General features: G+C 37.3%; 1 protein-coding gene across 6 annotated transcripts in view; it reads left to right on the top strand.

The window, feature by feature from the left end:
• The window catches only part of Ank2 (ankyrin 2), a 238274-nt gene that overhangs the window by 192248 nt on the left and 33415 nt on the right, over window positions 1-12611 (top strand). For all 6 annotated transcript variants that reach the window (XM_042697569.1, XM_042697570.1, XM_042697574.1 and 3 more), the window contains 6 exons: window positions 1019-1230; window positions 2049-2253; window positions 4241-4337; window positions 7006-7234; window positions 8726-8851; window positions 11062-11184. In XM_042697569.1, coding sequence (XP_042553503.1) covers window positions 1019-1230; window positions 2049-2253; window positions 4241-4337; window positions 7006-7234; window positions 8726-8851; window positions 11062-11184 — 992 coding nt within the window. The remainder of the gene's footprint in view (window positions 1-1018; window positions 1231-2048; window positions 2254-4240; window positions 4338-7005; window positions 7235-8725; window positions 8852-11061; window positions 11185-12611) is intronic.

Raw genomic sequence — 12611 nt, 5'->3', positions numbered from 1 at the left:
TAATACTTAGCTTCTTGGGAGCCATTTGTTTTGGTAGCACATTGATTTGGGATATTCTTCTGAAGGATTACCTGTCATTGACATAGACATGAGTAATGGCATCTTGCCATTTAATGGGGACCAACCTTTCTATATATGTAAAGGTTTCTTTTGAAATGAAAAAAAAATCAGATTTGTGTATATTTGTGTTTGTATGCTTGGAAGTATGTTTTTGTTTTCATAAGCATATGCTAGACATTTATCTGAGTATCAGCCCTTGATTATAAATAATCAGATCTTGGTCATTTGCCTTTTCCTAGCTAGTCTTGCATACCCAGCAGTCAACCAAAAATAGTTACTATCAATGCCGTTATAATTAATTAAAAATTATTTCTAAAAAGGAACCGGTTTCCAAATCCCTTAAAATTCAGTGAGCCATTTAGTTCAAATATTCTGTGTTTTCAACCAGTCTGTTTTCTTTGTATTACCCTACATATCTACACTAAAACAATTTATATAGAGCCCAGCCTTTGATCTTAGATGATATATCCAAGTGACAACCACAGAAACAACTACCTCATTGGTATAAAGGTATGAACATAAACCTTACCCTTTTTTATTCCTGCACTGTTTCCCTAGGAATGCAAAAGGGCTATGTTAGTTCTTAAAAGTAGAAGAGCTGGTCTTGAGGTAACTTTGAATTGTGCAAGGAGAAATTGTGCAGCATTCAAGAATAGAACAATTTCATCTTCAGGGCTGGTTTGCCCACAAACACCCTCCCATACACAATATGAGATCCTCTCGTTCACAGTGGCCCTGAAAAGTGCCACCTTCACAAAGAAAATATGCAGGCTAAACACTGGCAGGCCATAAAACGTTCCAATACTGATTTTCTTCTGTTGTGAAGGCAACCTGGCTTTGGCTATTTTTCCTATTCAGATAGGAACGAGTTTTTCTTCTACATCGGCTCAGTGAGTTTGCTAGGATGCTTGCTAAAGGAAATGCTTGCTAGATGCAGATGCGTCATTTCTTGTCTCAGTGCTGGATAGCCCGGAAGACCTTGAAAAGAAACGAATCTGCCGCATCATCACTCGGGACTTTCCGCAGTACTTTGCGGTGGTCTCTCGCATCAAGCAGGACAGCAACCTGATCGGGCCGGAGGGAGGCGTGCTCAGCAGCACGGTGGTGCCCCAGGTGCAGGCCGTGTTCCCGGAGGGGGCTCTGACCAAGCGCATCCGAGTGGGGCTCCAGGTAAGCCCGCGTGGAATGCAGTGGATCCTTCCTTCCATGACTGCTTCCCCCGCAACAATTAAACATTTCCCTTACAAATGAGAATCAAATGATTCCTTACTGAGCAAAAGTTGCCATCAGAGACCCTAAGTCCGACAAAGTTGGATGTGAATGCTCAGAAATAGTATTTAGTATGTATATCAATTAATATACGTACTAAAATGAACTCCAAGACATGGAATCAAAAGACCACCACCATCACCACCACCCCCTCCTCCTTCCACCTTCTCTTCCCCCCCTTCTTCTTGGTCTCTAGTTTTTGATGATTCTGTCTTCTTCACCTTATGTATGGTGTATTCACAGGTATATCTTTGGGAAGGGAGAGGGAAGGGCACAGAACTCAAAGGAAGAAGGGTGGAAATGTGCAGCAGGGTTGCTCATTGGACACTGGTGAAAATGAACTATATAACTCATGGGTGGAGATGGGAGGGAGGGAGTGGGCAAGAATGAGGAAACAGAAGGAAATGGACTCATTACCTGATTCATGTTATTGTAATCCTCCTGTACATCACCTTTATAATAACAATTAAGTAAATCAAAAATGATGTTCCAACAAACCACTTGATTCAAACATGTTGATCAGAGTCCCTGTATTTCCACATATTTACTTCTGTTTATCAATAAAAGTGAGGAAATAATGTGGAAAAAAATCTTTATGGCTGCCATATTTGAAGTCTACCAAGCTAATTGTGAGATGAAAAGCAATATATTGGCTAAGACATTTGGCATTAGGTGTAAGGATACATAGTTTAGTTTAATGTGTCTCTTTACTTTGAAAGGCTCAGCCCATGCACAGTGAGCTTGTTAAGAAGATCTTAGGAAACAAAGCTACCTTCAGCCCCATTGTCACCTTGGAACCTAGAAGAAGAAAATTCCATAAGCCAATCACCATGACCATTCCAGTCCCCAAAGCTTCAAGTGACGTCATGTTGAATGGTTTTGGGGGAGATGCACCAACCCTAAGATTGCTATGCAGTATCACAGGTGAGTCGCATAGGGCTATGTTAATAGAGAACTCTAAATGAAGAAACTTTAAGTATTCATTAACTTACTTTCGGTATAAGATGTCTGTTGGGTTCCATGCAACAAATCAGGAAAATCACTTTCAATTAATTAGGGAAAGTAAATGGTAAAAGGCAATGTGCTTGTCAAGTTATTAGATACCTTACATACATTACTATTTAATTGATATGGGAAATTCTGTAAGGAAATTTTAACCTCATTTTGCTGAGCATTAAACCAACATAGAAAGATCTGTACTTTGCTTGACAGGGTTCAGGGTCAAACCCTAGCCCACACACCTCCAAAGGCCGACTTTCGGTGTTCACTGAAGACTTGTATCCATTTGAGAGAAAAATAAAAGTTGCATCTTTATTGTACTCAGTAGTCCAACCAAATGGTTCCATGTAGGAATTGTTTTTGTCTTCATCACAACAGCAGATAGAATTACCTTTGGAAAATCAGAGAGAGTTCTTTAAGATTGGCTGATATTTGGTCATTTGGAAGGATAACACATCCCTGGTTGTTTTAGTTGTATTTGAATTTTAAAAAAATGTCTCCTTCATGTTGACAGAAATATTCAACCCTATTTTTTGTTGTCTCTTTCTAATTTTTTCAAGACAAAGAACAATTAAGCTTGACCCCAAAGTTTGGTGACAGAAATTTGATTTTGATGGACCACAATGTGTGTAGGGAAAATAAATCATTTGCTTCTCATAAGATTACTTCAGAGATCATGCTTGCCCAGCCATTACTTAACTTTCCCATAATATCTGTTCTGTGGTTGATTATACAACAAAGAAGCTTCCTCATCTATCATGAGACGCATAATGATACACAGAGAAAACGTAGAGACTGAAGAGTGTCTATGGCAAACTCTGCCTTTGTGATAACCAAGGATGATGTCATATGGGCATGGGTGCCATTTATTCTACTTATTCCTGTGTCGTGTCTTCAGATGGGCTGTTGCTAAACTACACTTAATTCTCTACACTTCATTAAAATTATTTAAAAATAATAAGTACATTTACATTAACTTAAAATACCTAAGCGTTTGGATATTTGTATTTTGCTATATTATATAATTTCTGCTAAGTATTTTTGGCGGCAGTCTGAGGGAGTGGGTGTGGGCATATTTTAAAACTTACTAGAATAAGCTTGCATAACTTTGTGTTTGATAAGTGACTCTCTTCTTTAAGAAACTTTGCAGTCAAGAGATTTGTTTTTTTCATTCCAGACATACCTTGCTTGTATTCTTTGATTGTTTTTTGTTTTCATCTGGAAATTTAATGTCTTAGTAGAAGTAAAATAGGTCATTAGCCTTCATGGGGATTCCTGTGGACAAAGATCATCATGTAATATTTCTCTGTACCTCCCTCCTTCCCTCTTTCTCTCTCTCCCTTCCTCCTCCTTCTCTCTCCCTTCGTCCCTCCCTCCTTCTCTCTCCAGCTTCTCTACCACTTGAGCCATGCCCTCCAACCAAAGCTATTCATTCACTCTTTCATTCATTCACCCTGTAGCATCTATTGAGCTCTTAATGTTTTTCAAACATTTTTTTTCATTTTTTGAAAACACTTGCATGAAATAGGAGGTTCATAAAAAAGAGAATATTTAGATTATTTGAAGGAGGTTTCCATCTTTTTATTTAGCTAGCAGATCTCTTAAAATAGTCAATTACATACTGTTCAACATCATCTTCGGAGCCCAGAAATTACAATAAAAGATTGTTAAGGCTTTGAAGTTTAAGTGTTCCAACAGTGGTCAGTACTGGGGAGTCTTTTGCTTTTCTTTATAATCCCCCAATGTTCGTGTTTTGGCCTGCAGATTTTTGTGCTTTTCATTTTGCTTTCGATGTGTATTTTGAAGGGGATGAGGGATGGGACTGGTGAACACAGCGCGAATCGGTGACTTGTCTTTACGGCCCAGAGTCCGGAGTCTGGCCTAACTTCCTTTCACATTCGTATTGTTTCAGGTGGAACCACCCCTGCGCAGTGGGAAGACATCACAGGAACCACGCCGCTCACGTTCGTCAATGAGTGTGTTTCCTTCACCACCAACGTGTCTGCCAGGCAAGTGGAAAACTCCATGCTGTTTCCACAACTTCCCCCAAACCCACTGGTGGTTTTTAAAAATTTTTATTGTTGTTTTATTTTTTTTTCTCTTAATTCATTAAAAGTGATTTTTTTGTTTGATTTTAATGACATTTTTGTTTAATGACTTTCTCATTTTGAACTACATCTGTCAGGTAATACACCAGCAATACACTAACAAAGACCTACTCATCAGATTGAAATTGAAGGCAAATAAGTGCCTGTTTGCTTTGGCTGTGTGATTCGATAACTCTGGCTGTGGTTTTACAGTCACAACTGATTTTTCCAGTCTCAGAGGTCTTAGGAATGAGAAATTTTCTATTGTTAACCAAATAGCCTCAGTTGCTGATTCAGCAACACAAACACAACTCCCTGTTGTTTGCTCAAAGATCTCAGAGGATTCTTATACAACCTAACACATTTGCATATTATCTAGTTATGTCTTAAATACCTTTATTCATATCTCAAAAAGCTGAAGCTACCTTGTTTTATATAATATACCACACATTAACTCAGGTTTTGATTCTAAATTCCCATTGGTATGGTCTTTAATTGAATGTTAAGCATCTTCATGGTTTTAATTTGATATTACGAGGAGTGCATAACTGAAGTGGAACAACAAACCACACCTTCACACATTCATTTTACAGATGGGAGCAGTTAAAACTTAAATTCTAGCCAGTCTCCCACCTGTAATCCTAATGACTCAGGAGGCTGAGACCTGGAGGGCCACTGTTCAAAACTAGCAGAGATAGAAAAGTCCAAAAGACTTCCTTTTCAAATAGCCAGCAAAATTTCAGACAGGAAGCATGGTTCAAGTGATAGAACACCAGCCATGAGTAAGCAAGCCAAGCAGAAGGGAGAAGTCAAGCTCAAGCCTCAGAATTAAACACACAGACACACAGACACACACACCACACACACACACACACACACACACACACACACACACACCACTTAATTTCTATGAGCCAGGGAAGAAAAGATTGAAATGCAGAAATGGTTGAGTAATAGGACACACCACAAGCAAGGTGTGTTGGAATAGTTCATGCGCAGGGTAGAGCTACTGAGCCAACAGGTGTTTCAGTCAGTGTGTTCTGTCAATCATACATCACATTCTAATGCCACAAAATGACTACTTCTTTTGCCTTCTTTTTTTGCTGTCCTGGAGTTTGAACTTACGAGCCTCATGCTTGCTGTGAAGTCATTTTACCCCTTGAGCTATGCTTCCAGACTGACTTTTGACTGATTATTTTTGGGAAAAGAAGAGTTGCGTGAACTTTTTTGCCTGAGCTTGCTTCAAATTGTGATCCTCCACATCTTAGCCTCTGGAAGAACTGAGTCTATAGGTGTGATTCACCAGTGCCTGGATAAAATGCTCTTTAAAATGATTACAATGGGAAACTTGGTTATGCATATTTTGTTACAATTTGAAAGAGAGATAGATGAAATTTTTTGAAAGAAAGAGAGGTTTAACTGGATAAGAAGATCTCTAGGAATGTTGAAGACTGTATGAAAAGAATCAGGACTAAGAGAATAATCGTTGGAGAAAGATTTAATAGAAGACATTATGGAATACATCTTCGGAAGTCTATAAATAGAAAGTTGGAAAAGTGTCTACCTGTTGATCTCATTCTCTCCATGAAATTATCTCTTTTTTTTAAGAACCTGTGGTTAAGTGAAGCTCTGAGAGTTTGCAAATATTTAGCAACATTATTGTACTGAGAAAAATGACATTCAAACAAAAACCTCCCAACATCATCTCATATTTCGTGGAGTCTGGAAATCATACATCTGAAGCCAATAATTTATTCTCTGAAATCTACTCAGCACTCCCTGAACATTCTAGAGAAGATTTTTGTAAGTGGTAGAGTTGATCTAATCTTGAGGACTGGAAAGGTCCTTGGGAAAGAATGTGGCTATAGGAAAAGCTGAGAACTTACTGTCAAAAAGCATCAGGACATGAAATTAAAAGTAGGAGGGGCCTGCACTGGGAGCTCATGCCTGTAATCCTAGCTACTCAAGAGCTTGAGATCTGAGGGTCAAGGTCCAAAGTCAGTCCAAGCTTTGGCCATGAGACTCTGGCCTCCAATTAACTACCACAAAGCCAGAAATGGAGCTGTGGCTCAAGTGATAGAGCACCAGCCCTGAGTGCAAAAGCTAAGGGACAATGCCTAGGCCCTGAGTTCAAGCCCCAGAACCAGAGCAACAATAACAATAACAACAAAAAGTAAAAGTGGTAAGCAGGGAAAATAATAGGACCTCATTCACATATACCATAAAGTCTCCCATACTGGACTTATGAATCTAAATGAATCTGAAACACTAAAGATCTTTGCAGAAAACTGAATACAAAGAAGAGTTTGTAAGGAAGAAAAACAAATATAACATTGAATAGTTGGTCTGAGAATCCTGATACATCTTTATCTCTTCTCTTTGTTCTCTTCCCCTTTTGTACTTCTTTTGCTACCTGACTTCATAGGCTCTTCCTTCTTCTTCCCTTTCCTTCACCTTCTGGTTATTATCCCCTTCTTTCATTTCCTTCTTTTCCTAAGAAATATTTGATGGCTCCATTGCTCATAAGGTCGATGTGTTTTCAAGGGGTTTATTTTAAACTTTACATAATTGCTCTCCTTTCCTTTTATAGATTCTGGCTGATAGATTGTCGACAGATCCAAGAATCTGTTACCTTTGCATCACAAGTATATAGAGAAATTATTTGTGTACCTTATATGGCCAAATTTGTAGTGTTTGCCAAATCCCATGACCCCATTGAAGCCAGGTTAAGATGTTTCTGCATGACTGATGATAAGGTGGACAAGACTCTTGAACAACAAGAAAACTTCTCTGAGGTGGCCAGGAGCAGGGATGTAGAGGTACTGTATCAAAAAGATAAATATGCTATACTCTCACAGCTTTATTATTGGATTATGTTTCAAATAGAGTATAATATGCAGGGTAGTTTTTTTAAAGAATATTTTATACCTGTATTAGCTTAAAGGACCAAAATCAGACAGCCCCAAATAAGTCGTTTTCAACTGATTTAGGCCTGTCCTATAGGGTTGATCTCTATGAACGGGAGAAGATAAAAAGATTCCTATAAAGATAATTTGGAGGGCTGGGGGATGGATCAAATGGTAGAGCTGATGGAGAGTTGCTTAGCTAGCACAAGGCCCTGAGTTCAACTGTACTACTGACAAAGAATAATATTTGGAGAAACACTAGGCTTTAATGATGAACTCAAAATACATTGATAACAATCCCATTTTGATGTCTCACTTTTCTTGGTTGCTTTTCTTTTCTATTTTTCTCTGCCTTCCTTCCTTTTCTTTCTTTCTTCCTTCCTTCCTTCCTTCCTTCCTTCCTTCCTTCCTTCCTTTCTTTCTTTCTTTCTTTCTTTCTTTCTTTCTTTCTTTCTTTCTTTCTTTCTTTCTTCCTTTCTTTCTTTCTTTCTTCCTTTCTTTCTTTCTTTCTTCCTTTCTTTCTCTTCCTCTTTCTTTCCTTTCTTTCTTTTCTTTTCTTTCTCTTTCCTTCCTTCCTATCCCTTCCTCCCTCCCTCCCTCCCTCCCTCCCTCCCTTTCTTCCTTCCTTCCTTCCTTCCTTCCTTCCTTCCTTCCTTCCTTCCTTCCTTCCTTCCTTCCTTCCTTCTTTCCTTCCTTTCTTCTTTTCTTCCTCGTGAACAACAACCCTGTAAGCACTTTGTTTTGTGCAAATATTGAAGTAGGACATTTAATGGTTCCCTCCCCAATTACTTTTAAAAAAAATGTTTATCAGTGTAAATCTTTGGATATTGAAGTCTAACCATCTAACTTTTGGTGATGTCAAAAGTTACTCACTTGTAATTTTACAGTTAGAAATTATACATATAGATTTTTGTAGGGTAACCTGTGAGGTAACACTAGCATAGAGTATTATAAATGAGAATATTAAATACTACTATGAACTTGACGATTCTTACTACTAATAAAAAAAGAAGGAATTCTAGTATATGCTTTCTTTTGTATATAAGACAAAAAGGCAATTGCCAACATATTTTTATCTCTGTTTGTGCGTGTATATGTAAATTTATCTGTCGGCATATAGTTGTTGTAAAAAAGGGGTTTCAATGTGACATTTCCATGGATGCAAACAATGAATCTGGATCAATCTCATCCTCATTCCCTCATCATTCCTCCCATCTTATTATCCCTTCATAAAATAATGTCAGAAGGGCTCATTGTTCTATTTTCTTACATGCAAATTAACTATAGTAATACTCATACATATATTTAAGAAGTGAAACTTCCAAGTAGTAGTAGTACAACTTCTTTGTGTAAATGCTGTTATAGTTGTATTTAATTCTGTATTTTTTCTCCATTTTTGCTTAGGTATTAGAAGGAAAACCCATCTATGTTGACTGTTTTGGCAACCTGGTGCCACTAACCAAGAGTGGTCAACACCATATATTCAGTTTTTTTGCCTTCAAAGAAAACAGACTTCCTCTCTTTGTCAAGGTGATGTATAAATACAATGTCATCATGCATTTTATTAAAGGTCAAGGCAGGATTTGCTTTCCTCTGTTAGTGGAGAAATTTTTGAGTGCTTTTATATAATTTCCAGAGATTTTTTTTACTAGTGAAATCTGTAAAATGTTACAGTCCTGGAAAAAAATCAAACATTTTTAATTTTGAAGCTCAATGTTAACCTAATTTTTTAATTTTTAGACTGTGTTTAAGGAGGAGAACAAATACAAATTATGACCAGTCCATTAATTAGAAATGCTGACCACTCTTTCCAAACTTGAAGGGAAGTCAACTTTCATGGTTTTTTTAAAAAACTGATATGACTTTTATCTCTGATTAGGTTTTTGTTTGTTTGTTTGTTTTCAGTCCTGGGGCTTGAACTTGGCCTGGGTGCTGTCCCTCAGCTCTTCAGCTCAAGGCTAGCGCTCTACTACTTGAAGTACAGCACCACTTCCAGTTTTCTGGTGGTTAATTGGAGATGAGAGTCTCATGGACATTCCTACTGGGGCTGTCTTTGAACCATGATCCCCAGATCTCAGCATCCTAAATAGCTAGGATTACAGGCATGAGCCACTAGTGCTAATCTATGCTTAGTTTTTTTTTTTAATGTGTAAATTTCACAAATGTAGAGACTAGAAGAATTCTGACAACTTTTTGCAATAAAATCCCTCATAAGGCCAAACTCTCACTTATGCTAGTAGGCTAAGAGCCTGGATAGAGATAAATTTATTCAACAGATCTTACTGAGACACACCAATGCACCATTAATTTGTTGTTTTTGTTTAGGAATATTCATCCCAGTTAGCGATTCAGCCATTATATATACAAGTTCCATTGTAAATTCCAATTTCTCTTTAGGATGTATGAACTCTAAAGTTCATAAACGTGGATGACTTAGCCATTTATAAAATCAAAGGAAAATAGTTATTCTCCTTTGCTTTGTTTCCAGTTCCTATAATATTTTACTCTGTTAAAATTCTGATACTGCAATATGGATGAAACTGGAAATTATTATATTAATTAAAATAAGAGAATGTCTGAGTCTACTTATATAGGAACCTAAATAGACAAATTCCCAGAGACAGAAATGAGCAGTTATAAGGAACTGGTGAAATAAGTTTTCATATAAAAGGTGCAATTTTAGTTTTGGGAAATGGAAAATTCTGATAGGGTGATGATTCCACAACTTCACAAATGTGTTTCATCAATGTGTTTCATGATGAATTGTACACTGAAAATAGTAAAAACAGTAAATTTGCATAATGTATACTTTACATTATGTATATTTAAGTTGAATAAATTCTGGAGATCTAATGCATCATGTGGTAACTACAGATAATAATAATCTATTGCAGATGGGCTCCTATCGGTGGCTCACGCCTGTAATCCTAGCTACTCAGAGGTTGAGATCTGAGGATCGTGGTTCCAAGCACCCAGGCAGGAAAGTCCATGAGACTCTTATCTCCAATAAACCACTAGAAAACTGGAAGTGGTGCTGTGGCTCAAGTGGTAGAGCGCTCGCCTTGAGCTGAAGAGCACAGGGACAGCGCCCAAGCCCAGAGTTCAAGCCCGACGGCTGACCAAAAAAAAAAAAAGTCTATTGCAAACTAGGTGCTAGTAGTTCATGCCTCTAATTCTAGCTACTCAGGCTGCTGAAATATGAGGATCAAGGATCAAAACTAGCACAGACAGGAAGGTCTGTGAGTTAACCACCTGAAAACCTAAAATAGAGCTGTGGCTCAAAGTGATAGAGTACTAGCCTTGAGCAAAAAAGCTCAGGGAAAGTGCCTAGGCCTTGAGTTCAAGCCCCACAACTGAAAACAACAACAACAAAAACAACTATGGTATATTTGAAATTTGGTAAAAGAGATCTTAGGTTTTCCTCAGTCACACAGAAAAAGGGAGGGCAATTTTTATGAGGCAATCAGCATACTAATTAGCTAGGTTATAGTAATCATTTCACAGTATGGACACACATGCAAGCATCACATCATAACCTTTACACTTATACAACTTGTCAGTTATGTTTCAGTAAAGTTAAAACAACTGAATGACATTCTAAAAGTCAATGTAAATGATAAGAAAAAGGAAGACCTGCGAATTTATTTACCAAGCATTATCACATGGAATTTTATTTTCTTTAAATAAGATAATAGTGCATGCCAAGTATAGCTGACGCATGTATATCTTTTTTGTTCAAGGTGCGTGACACAACTCAGGAACCTTGCGGGCGACTATCATTTATGAAAGAACCAAAATCCACGAGAGGCCTGGTGCACCAAGCTATTTGCAACTTAAACATCACGCTTCCAATTTATACAAAGGTATTGTAAAATCTGCTGTAATGTGAATAATACAGTTGCTCAAATGCTTTAAAATGAGCAAGAACAAAGACACTAAATGTAAGCAAAAAAAAAAGTCAAAATTTTCACTCACATAAAGAAAAAAAAAATCTACCTTGGATTGAATTAAATGAATTTTGGTGGAAAAAAATCTATTCATATATAGGATGTGGAAGAGAAAGAAGGATGTTTAGGTTTTATTGTTTTGAAATACCTTTTAAAAGTAACAACTACCTCCTCAGCCTTTTCTATAAGATCAAATAATTGGCCTTGTCTCTATTATTGTTTTACATGCTCTAATTAGAATGGACTAGAATTTTTTTAAGTTTCTTCATTTTTAGCATGACAATGTAGAAAATATCCCTGTGTTACAAGAAGTGAGTTTGAAGGACTACTGAATGAACACTAAATTCTGTACTAAAATGTACCAGTTAGGCATTGCTTTGTCCTCACACATCACCCAATTATATGACTGTAGCTCACTGATTAGGTTAACATTAAATAAATTTAGAATATTAAGTAATTTTAATTCCGAATTAATTAAATGATGTGGGTAACTGTCCTTTTGTTACTGTCAAGTATTCTTCCTTCCTTCCTTTCTTCCTCCATCCCTCCTTCCCTCCTCCTCCTTCCTTCTTTTCTTCCTTCCTTCCTTCCACCCTTCCTTCCTTCCTCCCTCCCTCTCTCCCTCCCTCCCTGCTTGCTTGCTTGCTTGCTTGCTTGCTTGCTTGCTTCCTTCCTTCCTTCCTTCCTTCCTCCCTCCCTCTCTTCCTTCCTTCCTTCCTTCCTTCCTTCCTTTCTTTCTTCTTTCTTTCTTTCTTTCTTTCTTTCTTTCTTTCTTTCTTTCTTTCTTTCTTTCTTTCTTTCTTTCTTTCTTTCTTTCTTTCTTTCTTTCTTTCTTTCTTTCTTTCTTGGATAGCGCTTTTTAATAGGAAGCCACAGATAGCCACTATAGATGACTGTCAGTATGAATTATAGGAAGGGGAAGGAGGTGAATAGAAACTGTTGAGACCCATGGTTGTCAAATTGTGTCTTTTGCTTAAACATCTATTCTTGAAATTTAAAATTGTTATGTTCATAAGTTTATGTTTGACATTGCAAATTCTTATTATTAGAGATTAAAAATGAAATGACTTGTGAATATATAAAAATATACAGGACACTCCACAAGTTGAAATGTGGTGGTAATTATATCAGTCCAATTAGTACACTCCAATTGTACTCTAGGTGCAGTATATCCTTTGGAGTTCATGATATTATGAATTATTGGAGTCACCAGAGGCAGAGTGCCAAACAAGAAACATAAAGAAATACATGCAGGCCAACTGAGTGATATACAGACACGAATAGACTTTAATAGGCTTTGCCTAATTATGGTAGCTTTAAATGTGCTATAGAGGAAAGCCTTT

The sequence above is a fragment of the Dipodomys spectabilis genome, unplaced genomic scaffold (assembly GCF_019054845.1).
Source record: "Dipodomys spectabilis isolate Male_0828 unplaced genomic scaffold, ASM1905484v1 ptg000225l, whole genome shotgun sequence".
NCBI classification, from domain to species: Eukaryota; Metazoa; Chordata; class Mammalia; order Rodentia; family Heteromyidae; genus Dipodomys; species Dipodomys spectabilis.
Note: the sequence above shows the minus strand (reverse complement) of the source record. Positions and strands in the feature narration are given on the sequence as shown.